The following is a 15300-nucleotide window of genomic DNA, read 5'->3' on the forward strand; positions in this document are numbered from 1 at the left end:
AGGGGTAAATAAATGGTATTTACTTATTTTACACAGAAGCTTGATATACAAGGGGTACATTGGAAACCTGACATTGACGTGGCATGTTTTGGCTGTGAACTCTTCAAGACAATAAGCTGGCTTTAAGAAAAAAGAAAAAAGAAAGAAAAGGTGCTTTACCCAGTAAAAGGATGCTAAGTCTCTCCCTATCTAGTATAAATAATTAAAGAACATTATTTAAGTCTATATTTTTTTAAAGTTAATGTTCTAAGCAGGATAAAGTTTAGCATTAAAATTAAAACCCTTCATGGTTTTATGTTGGTTTTGAGTTGTCAGGAAGGGGAGATGGTCAGGCTGGCCCCTTTCAAACAGTGACCAATGGAGTTCTGTCTCCATTGCTGGCTCCAGCTGCCTCCAAAATTAAATGACTAATTGCACAAGGGAAAGACAACAGTCCTTATTTGATTGTGCTGATGAAACAGTTGCTGATTATCAGAGTAAAGGGAATACGTTGTCCTAGTTTCCTAAATTCTTCAATTAATAAGGCAGATCTGAAGATAATTCAGAGCTGTAGGGTATAAGGTTACTCAGATCATGGGGCGACCTGCTCGGAGGTCTCTCCTGCATCGTGCATGCTGCATGGTACCCTGGCTGTAGCTACAAGGGTTACTGTAATAAATCAGTCCTGCTTTTCCAGCTGTGATCAATCATACACAGCATGCCTGTGCCATGGGTAAATAATGTGTCTGACCTGATTTGCCAAGGCTACTAAGGAAGCTACAAATGAATTATCAGGCCCCGATTCTTGGTTCGCGTCAGTAAAGCAGGTTCTTGCAAATGCTGTCGCACAGCCTTTAATATTATGTGTTTCCAGTCTTTTCTTTTTTCTCTTTTTAATCTTGGACTTCTGATTGTTGTAGTTAACAGGAAAATGGTCATCTGTTGGCTTGGCTGAACTGGTGTTAATGATGGTTTATAGCAAAAGTGTGCAGTCGGCTTGAAATGAAAATTTCAGTTAACTGGTTAGGAGGCCAAAGACTTGAAGTTTCTTCATCATATCTTGCCAAGAATAGAATAGCTAGGGCAGCTTTTTCCTAATAATTTTACTTTTTGTTTTTAAATCAGTCTTTATGGTGTCATTAACCTGCTTCTGGGTCCTTCCTCTTTTTCCTTTTATTCTTTTCTTAGCTTTCTGCAGAAGAATTGTATAGAGATATGTATCAGTATCACAGTGGTTGTAGTGTCTTACCTTTGTTGCAGTACAGACAGAAATAAAAAGAGCAGACAGTTCCTATACACCACTAATAAAATGCAGCCAGCTTTGGGCTGAAATATGCTGCTTAATAGCATATATAGACAGTATAGAGCAGTTTAGAGGAGGAATTGTGGAAGAATGCCTTGGCCAATTAAAAGTTTCATGGAATTCCAGGTAGATAGAATTTAATTATTGCTGCTGAACCTTTGCCAGTGCTTAGGGATTAACGCCTTCATAATTTAAAGACAGGGAAGAAATTAGTAATGCAGTGCACTATTCTGTGTAGTGTCTAATTGATGAATGCTTACAACACCCCATAAGCAAATGCTTATCCCTGCTGGAGAGACGAGAAATGGATTTTAAAGGGTGCCTTTCTCTGGCCACACAGTTACCCAAGAAAACCTGATGTCCAGCTCGATGTAGGAATTCCCTAGGGCTCTCCCGTGTGGTTGGCAGTATGTGCTCAGGATGCAAGTTAGACACTTGCAAGTTAAGCACAGAATATTAAATTCTTTTCTTTTACAGAAATTTCTACCTGAGCCCTGTCTGCAAACCTACTTCATTCCTTCTTATGCTGTGCCAGTCCTGCTGTACAGTAGAGCAGCCGTCTTATTCTGTGGTTCTATAGTTGCAGTTATAATTACTAATTCCGGTGACACTGTTGGAGGTTGTGCTACTTCATGCCGTAGAGTACCAGAAACCCTACTCCAGCACGTGCAGGCCATGGACATCCACACCACGCTGCCGATATTTCCTGTGCTGAGCTGAAAAAGCAGCTTTATGCCAGCAGCTTCCTCAGCAGGAGGAACTGGAAAGACATTCAGTCTTTTGTCAACTTTGCTTTACTGTAGCAGCTCAGAATAACCGGGCAGGACCCAGCACAAGAGCCCAAGCATGGCTTTTATTTGGTGAGTTGTCTGGAGTGTACAGGGAGAGTGGTTTTTGCTTAGGAGACGGCATGTGAAGCCCCCAGTTGGCTGCATGCCCTCGGTTCTTCCACGTTTCGTGGAGCGAGGTGTTGTATCTCTTCCTAAACCCCTCTTTCCTCTGGGCATACAGTAGCTTAAAGCACTGCAACAAGAGTGCTTTCATTGATGGGAATACTTTGAGGTCCTCAGAGAGCAGGTGGTATTGCTGTAAAAATTACTGTTTTGGGTAGTAAAATGAGTTAAACAGGAATCCACTGGTTAATATAGCTGAGCTTCATTCTGCCGTCCCACTGTGCAATATTTAATAATCCCGGTTTGATAGTGCAGTGCCTCTTTCATCTGGTAGAATTGATGCTTGCATCAGCATTTGTTTTAAAAGGTATAATGCACAGTGCAGATCCTAATGAATACTTTAACTCTGTACCTTTTCTTTCAAAAGCCTTTCACCATGCTTTTGTTCATTACTGTTTGCCATGGGTCCTCAGAAGCACGCACGTCGTGGCTCCGCTCAGCAATGGCAATGCATCACTGAGAGAATGCAGAACACATAAAACACAAATATAATTTTTCTCTACAGTACTGTAGTTCACAAGAGGAAAATTTTCTTTGAGCCATTGCTTCTTCTAAAGTATAGCGTACTGCAATGACAAATATACAGCTTTGATGTTTTCTGCTCCACTCAACCATGACATTGTAAATCAGCACTTTGCTTTTTCATACTCCATCATTATTAAAACCTGTTGTAAGTTTGTTGTAGACAAACACACATTAGTTCTTGAAAACTATGCATCTTACTCTAGTCTCTTCTGTAACAGGGGAATTATTGTATTTGAAAACAAAAGCTACATTCTGGAACCATTAGAAGGTGCTACAAGTGAACACAAGATCTACCGAGCGGAGAATCTGAAAATTGCCCCAGGATCTTGTGGCCACCAGCTGGACATCTCTGCCATCAGGGCTGATGACAGTGACATATCACACCATTCTCAAGCTGGCAGGGTAGGTGGATGATGCACTTTTATGTTTCTGATTTGCCGAGTACATCTCTGGTAGCGTTTCCATGTTACTGCCTACCATAGCTCTTTGTTACAAAGAGTCCCTACGGAGCAAACCATTAAACCGTATAGTAAACTTCTGTTGACATCATGTGCTTAAGTGCATGCTTAAAATTCAGCATATACTTACATGATTTGCTAAAGCTTTATTAGTTTTTCTCAATCCTGCATACATAACCTGCTTTTTACTTTCTTTTTGGTAATGAGATGGCACAGAAAAGTTTATGGTTTCACATTACAGTAATATATTTTGGTTCATGTGTGATTATAGCCAGAATTTAAGACCCCATAAGAGCACTGAGCACTGTCTGGAAAAGTTCTTGCCCACCCAAGATGGAAGAGAACATGATAGCCGTGATGCTTCGCTAATATTAGGTTTTGAACCTTTAAATTCTAGTGGGAAATTATCTTAGGCAGACAAAACAAATTCTCACCATATTATTTTACAGATGTATTATCGCAGTTATTTTTTGTAGAAGGAAATACACTTAATGTGAAATGCATCTAGCTAATGGCAGCTGTACAAAATTCAATGAGCTAAAAATCAGGAAGAGGACTTACTTTAATAAGTTTATCCGCATATTGGATGAGGATTGTAGAAAAGACTGGTTTAGGTGTTCAGAAATTATACAATGATACAAATCTGCCCTCAGCATTTATTAAATGTCACATACTGGAATTTATACTTGCATGTCCTGCTAAGCCTTTGTATCAGGTTAATTGTTAAGGAAAGCAACCTAAATGGCATCCCTAGATATTATTTATGTAGTGGAATTAAGTTATTTTACATTTTAGGAATATTAAATATTGTATCTAATGCATTAGCCTTTGCATATATCATTTTATGGGCTAAGCGTATTTCTAAAAATGTGTGTATGTCGAAAGCATTGGAAAAGTACTTTTCACAACTCCATGAAGTTTTCCACAAAATCTATGTGACTTTTGACTGAATTTCACTGAAGCAAGCAATGTAACACTTGGAAACCAAAATAAAATGTGGGCATACAACTATCTGATGCAATCAAGGTAATTTTACTATTACCCTCATGGTTCTCACATTTTGTCAATGGCTTCAACTACATCCCAGAATTCACCTTAAATATCTGGAAAATATTTTTGCTATGGTTCAGCGGACATAATTATAAAAACTGTCAACAGGCACATCATATCGATAGGTACAATATATATAATGAGCGTGTTGGCTACGCTTCTAATGTATGAATTTTGAAAGTTGTCAAACGTAACGTGTGGAGTGAGTTTTCATATTTCAGTGTTGTCATCAACTAAAGGCGGCTGTCAGGGCGTGCTGAATAAAGATGACCTGCAAAGTACGGAGACGTAAGGCTGCTCCAAACCACACTGGGTGACCAGAACTGAGCAGAAATCTACTCTCAAGCTCACGGCATGATGAAAATGTTTGTTTTCTTGATGGGTTTGAGGGGAGGTTTTTTTGGGGTTTTTTTCCCCTGACCCTTCTCTCAACTACCTACACTGTATTATTATTGAGCAGAGCTGAAATGTGAGATGGATATATCACAAAGTTCAATTAGCCTTTGGGTTAGGTTTAAATACAGATTAATAGTGGGACAAACAGTAGATTCAGCTTCCCAGATCCAAACAGGAGATTTCATGGAGCAAGAAGTCAGGTAATGTAGCAGATGTGTGCGGGCGCATTTTGCCCCGTTGGAGCTGGGTCTGTAAATACTGCATCGTTTCATAATTCAGTGGACCCTCAAATTGCAGCCAGGAGTGTGTTTTCCAGCTGAGCTCCATCGAGATAGGATCCTGCAGGAAGCAAGCCTGACATGTAAGACAGTCCCTACCGTATGGCCTTTTCTCTGGAGCCACCAAAAAAATAGCCATTGTGGTGGTGCTGGTGGCCTGCAGGTCAGGCAGGTGGCTCACAGAGAAAGAGAGAGGTTGCCACACTGCAGTGTGAATCCATGCCATGCCGATTCCCAAGCAAGGGAACGTGAGGAAGGACTGCCGCAGCATGGGACAGCAGTTTTGTGGTAGGATCAGGGGTGGCAGAAGCGGGGGAGAAGGGCAACAGTCTGGAACAAACCATATTGCCTCCAACCACTTATTATCTGTCATGGCTGTATTACCGACGCTTCAGTTTAGTTCTGAAGAATTAACTCAGGCAGCGGATTGCACATTGATGCAGTTGGCCGCAGAAAGCACGCTGAAAGAAGTCATAATTAGGTATATTTTATAAATAAATATTGTATCCAAGGAATGCACATAGCCTTTGGGCAAATCACAGGAACGGATTCGTTATGCAAGTCAGTCACCAGAGGCTTACGTGATCATTCCCTGCTAGCCAATTTCTCTCAGGCTAACTCTCTCCAGTCCAAACAGTTTTACTCTTGGTAAGAAGTAAATGGTTTAAACCGACTGATGTAACAGAGCTCTTCTTACAACTTTGCACCTGGGTTTTCTTGCCTCATCTTTTACTCTTCATTTGGACGGAGGCTAGAGGCACTTTGGGGGTACATCTCTGATTAGGACAGCATAACAAATTTCAGTTTTATGTTAGACTCGGTGTCAGAGATCAATTCCATCACAAACACCACACACGTAGTGATTTGCCTTATGTGGCATCTTGCTCATGTCTGATGTATTTTGCAGTGAGGTAACCCAAGCTCTGCCAGAGCACTGTAGGTTCCACTGGAGTCTACTGAGACACAGCAGGCCCTTTGTGTTGCATCTGCTGCTGTTCCAGGAGCAGCAGGAGGGGACAGGTTGGCTCCTTGGTGTCCTGGTTCCTAGCTGGCACATGCTGATGACCTGTGTGGCCGGGCATGGGCACCAAGTCTGTTCACACACCATGACCCCATGGTGGTGACAGCTGCCTCCAGTAGAGCACAAACAGGTGGCAGAGAACCCCAATACCAGCAGAAGCTGTCAGAGTATCTACCTGCTCTCATTTGCCAGACCCCCAATGAAAGCGTAATCCTGCGAAGGGTTTATATCATTGACGTTTAGTTCATTAATGATAGCTTTTACAACTTTTTCAGTTCATAAATACTGTCCAAATGGAACTTAATTTTCCAGTTACTGTAGTCTGAAGGCTGTGTAACACTATTAAATATGAATTTGAAAGTCAGAGTCATTAAAGGTTGCATCTGTCACTGTCCTCTATACACAGTGTTTCTTGCAAAACATTCAAAATCATTAATCTGCAGATAACAAAGAGGAACGCTTTGGTAATGTGAAGAAAACTTTGTGAAATTTGGCTGGAAGCTGATGTGCAGCACTGATTTAACTTCAGGGATCACACAGTTTACCTTGGAACAGTTTAGTTTGGAAAGCTTTAGTCATGTTTTAGGTTATAGAACATTGGTTTGGTTCAAGACATCATGGTCATTACTAGGTCAGACATCTGCTTAAGCCCCTAGAATTCTGGCACGAAGATCAGATACCCTGCTGAGACCTCTTTTCCCTAACTGTCTTACTCCAGCAGCAAGGGAGGAATGACAGAATAGGTGCTCAGCTGCTGTAAATCACAGAACATTTACAGGCATTAATAAGTCACTTAAATTTAGGGTAGCGGAGGGTCTGTGCGATGATTAGTACTCTTACAAAATGATTCCATTTTCTTCAGTCATCTTTTTTGCAGCGAAGCATTATGATTCTTTTAGACTTGCATTTAAACTGCAAGTAGCGTGACCAGCTGTTTTGTATGGATATACAGATGCAAAATGAAATGTATGCCTTCCATTTTTATACTATTAGTTTGCTTCCTCAGACACTGACAGTTCATTCCAATTTTTTCTGCAGTTTTTGTTCTTGGGGTTTTTCTTCCTACATAATTTATCAGTTGACCACTTGATCTTTTCTCAGCTTCACTCAATATCCCTTTATCTCTCATTTTTCTTAGTAGCCAGTTTGTCTATTGTGTAAAAAGTTTGCTAAAAGTCATCTCATCATTTCTTTAAATGTGCCTTGGAAATAGCAAAGGTCTTTCTGCTAGAGGTGATATTCTCCTGCGAGGAAAGATAACTCAAACATTTCAACCGCAGAAAGCTGAAAGGTTGAGAGAGACTTTGCACCACTTTCCTGCTTGCTGTGATCAGATCACAGCGAGGTTTTTTGTAAGTACTACGTAGACTATTTCTGTTGCAGTAGATAAAAGGAAAACTTCCATGAGGAGAAGGAATACAATAAAAATTTGTATGCAGGGAAATCTTTGGAGGTCTGAGATGTTGTGTTTCTCCTCTTCAAGCACTTTGTTGGACTGAGGAAGCGCTGATTCCAAGGATCATTTATTGCCAAAAAAAATACTATTTTCATATTTTTTTGGCAGTACAAGAGGGAGACTCTGAAGACAACAAAGTATGTGGAGCTTGTTATTGTGGCAGACAATCGTGAGGTAAGAAACTGAAAACTAAAAGTTGTGGGAAGCTTGGGTAGGAAACAGGTAGCTCAGGTCAGCTGCCATGGTATTGCAAATAATGTGCTTCAGACAGCAATATGATGGTTTTCAAAAGTAAAGCTTCTTCCCTAATTAGGGTTAAGCCAGGGAAGGTGCTGTTAAGATAGGGCAGCACTGACAGTCAGTTGTAAAATTCCTTGCAATACCTCATAAGGAATTTGACTCTCAAATAACTGGCGCATCTGGCAGTAATTGAAGAAGAGGAAAATATAAATTGACTGCTCAGGATCTCCTTGAGCTAGTTAAGCCTACATTGGCAGAGACTCTGCCCTCGGTGGGACCATCACTGTTTGGAAGACACAGTAGGATCCTGCACGTGAAGCAGTGTTTTACCATCGCATTGCACGAAGCACGACTGCCTTCCTGACAGTTTGCAATGAGAACTTCAAAGCGAGTCAAAGGACTAGCTGTAGAAGCGTTTCAGTGAGTTTAATGGCAGCCAAAGATCTAAGTCTTGGTTTGAATTATTTTACCACCTTTTTTTTTTTTTTTTTCTCCTTGAACGCTGCTAGTTAGGGACGTACGATATCACTTTACTAGTAGCAGGAGATGAAACAGCTAACAGAAGAGCCTTCTCTTTTTCACAAACATCAGTCCCTGAAAGATCCCTGTGTAAGACTCAGGGATTTTAAAATCTTTTCACAAGAACCAAAATTCCGTTCCATAGCCTGTGCTTATACTGAGGCAGACCACGATCCCATGAAGCCAACGGGAGTCTGCCCATGGCCTTTGCTTGCACCACGCAGCTCCCAAACATCACCGACACCGCTGGCAGGCTAAGGTGGCTGTTGGGGGGAAACTGTGACATTTGTGCTGCTAGTATACTGATCCTTTACATTCCAAGTTTCAGAGACAAGGCAAGGATGTGGAAAAAATTAAGCAGAGGCTGATAGAAATTGCAAACTATGTTGATAAGGTAAGAACTTAAGCATTATTTCACTTTTTCCAAACGTACTATGCTTTCTGAAAGGTGTTGTGAAATCTCTTTTTCTTCTACTAGTAAATTAAGAAAGTCACGGCACTCAGATCAGCAGCTTTCACAACCTTTGTCACAGCTCCTTACCCACGCACCTTTTCAAGGAGCTAAGCCAGCTGCCTTACTCATACTCCGGTATTTCAGAGCAATGCTTCTCTCCAACCAGTAAAACCAAAACAGTAAACTGAAACCTTTCGTGTGCCCTTCAACACACTGAGCTGTGAGCTCTGCTATAGGTGGGATGCGTATGCCTGTGGAAGCACTATTTCTGAGGAGGTGCACAATTTAGCCCTAGGATTTCATTAACCTGGGGAGAGGGTGGGGATAATCGCATATGGAACAGCCCATTGGAAAAAGATTATTTTGAGCACGAATTTGGAGAACGAATTCCTTTGCAGCAGCAAGGGATGGTTCAGTTGTAAGGCCAGCCCAACAGAGGGCCAGTGAGGACACAGTCAAGAAGATACCTAGCCCAAGGGAGATGATGGAATTGAAAATACGCAGTGTTTAAGGAAGCAGAAGTTGATGGCTGAGTAAAAGCAATAACAAAGAGGCATACACTGCATATTTTTTTTTTGTACGTGAAGTAATTTCTTGACAATAAACACCACGAGTCCTCTACAGTGCTTTTTGAACAAATTAAAGTTTATTTTTGTTGTGCTGTATGACCACAAAAAACTCAGAGTCCGGTAGTGAAATTGTAACTCAGGGAGTCTTAATTTCGCTGAGAATTTATCAAGTGATGCTTCAAGGGCAGTAACTCAAGGAGAAGCATTCTTGATTAAAAAACAAGCTGCTGAAGACACCTCCACCTCTTCTGTAATTGTCTTGCTGACTTATTACTGGAGGACAGGTGTTTCTATGTTACCTGCTCAAAATTAATTTTGCATGTTAGAATATATTTATGTTTCATGCTTAATTTATGCTCAGCAAATGCCAACATTACCCAAATGCCTGTAATGCATATAAACAAGACAAAGATCTAGTACGTTCTTTTCTCAGGCTGTCAGCCAAATCTGGACTTGATCGATTCTTGAATCTTTCTTCACATTAGTCTCACATTAAAGTTGTTATCTCTGCTCCATTACTAATGCTGCTCTGGCTCCTCTCTTGTGGTAGCTGCGGTATTTACCAGCAGGATAATAGCGTGTGGAGCCCACAGCACTAAGATCACTTGTTTTTATCTGCTGCGAGCAAGACTCAATGACTCTGGCTGGTTTTCAGCTGTTATTTTGAACCACAATGGTAGCACAGCGCAGCTGCCCCTGCCTCTTGGCTTGCATTGGTGCTAGCGATGGAGGGCAGCCATGGGGGTGTCACCTGTCGTAGCACCTCATTTGTTTGGAAGTGAAGGACGTGCGAAGGTAGTTGCAACGTTCTGTCTTGAAGGAAGATGCCAAACCTGGGTGGGACACAACATACCTTTGGATCTCTTTGAATGTCTTACAGGTATTTAGTCAGGTCAGAACTGTTTTCTGGAAGTCATGGAAGTATTTCGTCTTAGTCAGTCATATCAGGTATTCACTTTTGCCCTGGAGAAGAAAACATTTAAGCCTCTATAATAAAGGTTCATATGCACATTATGCTTTGGTTGGAATATTCTAATCCAGTGTGATCTAAAATGGGTTTTCAAGACATGTTTCTGTTTTTCTTTTCTCATTAGTTCTATAGGCCACTAAATATTCGAGTAGCCCTGGTTGGAGTGGAAGTATGGAATGACATGGATAAGTGCTCTATTTCTCAAGACCCTTTCACCAGCCTCCATGAGTTTCTGGACTGGAGAAAGCTAAAACTACTACCTCGTAAACCCCATGACAACGCACAGCTGATAAGGTACACTTGACGCTCTGATATCGGCCGGGATTTCAGTGGTTTGAGACTGGTTGCACTGAATCCTTCCCCAGTTGCTAAGGTATTGTGAGGAACATCTGTGCTCCTGAGGGTTTGTCTTTCCCCTCTACAAACACCAAAATAAAAGCATTTTGCAAGGCCCTTCAGCAGATGCTTCAGATTAATTTCCTTCCACTGCTCTGCAGTAGCCCTGTTACTTGTAGACCTTTCCTGAATACAATTAATGTAAAAGTGTAGATGTGTACTAACCTGGTAAATACTGAGGGTATGAATTTACAGGTGGTTTAAGCTGGTCTCAGCCTAAATTGTTACTGGAAAAGGCAGTCCTGCCCTCACCCCAAATGCAGAGCTAAGGGGGCACTACCTGAAGTAGTAGTAGTTTTTCTTCTTAGTAGAAAGACCGCAGTAGACTTTAGAGTTCAGTGTAAATGAGACAGATCATTTGCATTTGTGACTTAGCGTGAAATCATACACATCTTTTACCCTGCTGCTGTTTCCTGGATTAAAGTGAGTAAACATGCTCAAAGTAAAAGCAGTCTTAAAAAACAAGGTAGCCAAAGGAACACATTTTTCTTGAACCAGGCATAATGTTGATTGATGAACTATTCTTTAGACTATACAGATAAACATACTTAATGTCTTAGTAATTAAAAGGAGCTCTTTACTCATTACATAGATATTCTTACATTAGCTGTGTAAGAATAGACTGAACCCTTCCAAAATGTTCCTCATGAGATATTTGATTACTTTCTATGTATAATAATACTTCGGAATTTTCTAATCTGTGTATTATAACAAGTAGCATATAGACTCCCTACTGCATTAAAATAACCCTTCTTTCAGCTAAAGACATTATGTTTGTATTTCTAATCCCAACTTCAGTCAGGGAAAAAGGACAGGAAGGAAGGGTCCTGTTCCAGAACTAAACCCAAAGGACAGTGATCAAATGGATCTTTCTCGTAGCAGGGGTGCTGTCATTGTCAGTCTGGCAAGTTGGCATGATTAATCGGTGCTTTGCATTGTTTTAAACCTGCAAATGTGGAGCCGAGACACTTGAAATAGGATCTTTGTTTGAGATTGGCAGAAATACAAAAATAGGGAGGTATCTTGGCACTGAACGGTGATTCTGTGATTCCTCTTCTCCTTTCCTGCCCTCCTGCAGCGGGGTGTACTTCCAAGGGACTACCATTGGCATGGCGCCCATAATGAGCATGTGCACTGCAGAGCAGTCTGGAGGGGTCGTCATGGTAAGTGGTAAAAGCACAGGACTTGAAACTGGCCCAGCTGGTGTGACACCGTCTCAAGTTTTGTAATACTGTATTCTGTAACAGAACATTAGCCCCATTTGTCCCATTTTCAGTCTTAATATTATCTATATGTACATTCAGATTGCTTGTAAATGATTGTTTCCATAGTGAAAAAAATCAACATATCGCATTAAAAATATAGCATGACCTCTTTGCAAGGATCCTTTACTCCTAACTATCATTAGATCAGGTGCTGTGGTGCTGTGAAGGATGAGAACCAGAAGATGTATTTGTTATGCACTTGGGTAAACTAGTGTTACAGGCAACAACAGCCTATCCTGAATCTTTTATTATATTGATTTTATTCTGTATTTACACAGTTTTCTGTGTAAGGCCTTATTTTCCATCTTTGCAGCGCAGTGGGTTTATTACTTTGCCAGACAAGAAGAACAAACAACAGCAGCATTTGTTCTACCTGAGCCTCTCTCAAACAGTGCGACTGGTAATGCTGCCGTTAGGTGCTAGGCATGATGAAAATACAAGTACGCCTCTTAGCCAGTTTCTGGGTGTAGTTCTGGAGTATTTTCTTGCAGATATTTTTTTTTTTTTTTTACTTTATTTTGAACAGTGTTTTGTGCTAATCGTGGGGGAAGAAGTTTTGCGTTGACTAAGCTTTGCAATAGAAGTACTTTAAATAAAATCAGATGTGGACTCCCAGAGTTTGCAGGCCACTAACAGGCTCAGCTGGTGACCTCAGAGCTCAACTCCAGAGCAGAAAGCCAGGGAGCCCTAAAAGCTTCCTGGTCTCTGAGTTCAGCCTGCACGTGCTGAAAACCTTTGTGCTTTCTACAGCTTTGTTGAGACTTCCAACAACCCAAGCGATGTGGGGGTTCTCTCCAGCTCTGCTGGACACCCCAGCTGCAGATCCCTACTTCAATGAGGTGGGAGCTCAGGAATGCACAATGCTCAGCATTTGCATGGTCTCAAAGTTCCCAGTTCTTCAGAGCTTCACGGGACTAACCTGGAGCCCAGGACAGAAGGCTTTTGCCTCAAGACAATCCACACAGTGCTGTAAGAGCAGAGATGCGGTCCCTTCCCGCTCCTGCATTTCCTCCTTTCTTAACCAGCTCCCAAACCAAGGCTGGCCCGCAGTGCAGGGCCCCTTTGTGGTCTCATGGACAAGTAGGCAAGAAGCCAAGCGGGGGTGAAGCATGCAGTCATGGAAGATGATTTATAGACGGTCCAGACTGTGAGGATTTAAGAGATGAGCAGAGAAGCTGAGGTGTAGGAGAGCTGGAAAGAGCAATCAAATCACATAATTGGGAGAAAGGCATGTCAATATTGTAGAAAAGACAAAGGCTTCAGTCTCCCGGTAGCTGGAGAAGCTGAGCCTCTAGTAGCTGTTTGTAACAGCCTTTCACTGGGTACCTGGGCGATAGGTGCAAAAGAAAAAGGAGGAAGAGGAAGAAAAAGCTGTAGGAGTCTCCCAGAGCACTTCCAAATCTTGGCAAAGGCATATATGAGGCAGACAGCCTCATTTTATCCAATTCACCCTCAGGCCAGCAGTCACCGCTTTGGCTTATCTGCAGTCAGAGCTGCCTTTAATAATGACCTTTTTGTCCTTTTAATTTTTTGCAAAAGCTTTAAACTATGCTACAGTGTCTTTTACTGCAAAGTCAGTCCTCCACAGTCTGCAGACTGTCATTTTAAACAGAAACAACAAAACATAGTTTGTTCCAGTAACAAGAAAACAAGAATCAACATTTCTTTAAAGTGCTCTCAGGGTTCTGACCGAGGAGAGATGGATTTATCCGTCTGGGAGAAACCCAGTGTCTGTGTACGAGCCATGGGGCAGGCTGCAGCTTCAGCTGGGCAGGGGAGCACGATGTTTTGCAGACTCCCACCTCAGTGAATTTCAGCTTCTGAGGTGCAAATTAACTCAAGGCTTGCGCAGCATAACTAGATACAGTTCCTTAAGCAACTCCTTAAAAAGGAGCCAAATCCCAAACAAGCAAACACTCACCCCCAAAACCCAAATGGGCAGCTGCCCAACTTTCCCCCTCAGCTAACAAAGGCTAATTCAGACGTATACAAAAATTATATATACCGGTACCTACAGAAGAAAGCTCTACATTTGGAAGATATGCAAATGAAAGAATGAACTTTTAACCTGGGAGGCTACAGTGCTCAAGTCTCAACACTGGGCAACTGAACATTTGGTCAACTTTATAATCCAGCCAACCTATTGCCCATCCCACCGTGAACACTCAATACCAAAAAACTCCCACACTCTCAAAATTGTTCTGAAAGATGAGGCAATGGAGAGATTGCATGAGAAATAACATTTGAATACAAAAAAATGGAGTCATTCTTGTATGATCTGATTTTACTGGCTGGTTTTGCAGCTAGTCGGCTCTACTATATGATATAAATTCCTCTGCCATGCCTCCCTGAGAGCATGCCCCTCTCCAATTTCCTATAGGGCTGGATTCTCTCAGTGGTAGATGACACCCTGCCTCCCACTAATTTGAAGAGAAACTCAAAGTGGTGAGAGCAGTCATCTGAGTATGAGAATCTTTTGGTGTATCAAGAGCATTATAATTTTATTTTACTGTGATGCTTCTGTTGTGTTGTAGAAAGACCAAAGAAAAGAGCAAGCCTTTGAGACATGATTCAGACTTCATTCTTATTTCAAAAGATTGTCCACTAAATTCATGGATTTAAAAGTAAGATATTGCTGAGTTGCTGTAATATAATGTAGTATTCTCACTCGTGTCTAATTTCTGTTAACTTAAGAGGGAAGTTAGGCTGAATGACAAGTGTGGAACTGAGGCACTTAGGTTTGGGCAAATTAAGTGGAATAAAAGCATGGTTTAGGAAACTTATTCCTACAACTGAGTGAACCTGCATGAAAAGTACCAGGACTGGGGCATTTGCCTGCTCTGGCTGTAGGTGACAGTATTTTATTATTACAATTTGGTCTGAATCTCAGTGGAATGAGGCAGAGTTCAGCTGAAAGAAGCTGCGTGTTTTGTGCAACAGCTTAAAATGTCTTAACACTAGATGGCTGCTTATTCAGTGGTTGTGGTTGTTGGGTAATGACTGTTACTGCTCAAGTTAACTTTAAAAGGCCCTGGTGGAATAAGTCAAAGTCATTTCTTTAGTCCTTGTGATACTTAAATGGTCTCAGTATCAAATGGGACATGTCACTGTTTGTTTTGACAATCTTCATTTATGCTGCCTACAAATAACCTCTTTTGCTGAGGCATCACATTCTTTGTTTTAAAAACCCTCTCTAGAAACTGATAAAATTGCATTCCAAGTGGATCTGAGCAAGTAATGAGAACCGCATGGGCTGTAATAATTGTTTGCCTATTCAAGACCAAAATTACATTTCAGATCATTTATTGCTCTAGTTCTGGAGTGAATCGTGTGAATTCTTGGGTTTGTTTTTAATTGCCAGCTTTAGAGGTGTTCAGATAAATATAATCCCTGTTCAGTAGTAGAAGAGATACTGGCAAAATAAAGAAAAGCTGAGCTCTTTTTTGCCCTGGAGAAGATGTTCAGGTT

The 15300-nt window shown here is 41.3% G+C and overlaps 1 protein-coding gene across 1 annotated transcript in view; it reads left to right on the top strand.

Annotated features, from left to right (window-relative positions):
- Positions 1-15300, top strand: part of ADAM12 (ADAM metallopeptidase domain 12) — a gene marked incomplete at its 5' end in the record, with an annotated part of 192183 nt that overhangs the window by 117190 nt on the left and 59693 nt on the right. The window contains 5 exon segments of the mRNA XM_080403123.1: positions 2979-3162; positions 7528-7593; positions 8501-8572; positions 10296-10465; positions 11646-11730. Coding sequence (XP_080259249.1) covers positions 2979-3162; positions 7528-7593; positions 8501-8572; positions 10296-10465; positions 11646-11730 — 577 coding nt within the window.

Source organism: Falco punctatus, assembly GCF_963210335.1.
Source record: "Falco punctatus genome assembly, chromosome: 9".
NCBI lineage: Eukaryota > Metazoa > Chordata > Aves > Falconiformes > Falconidae > Falco > Falco punctatus.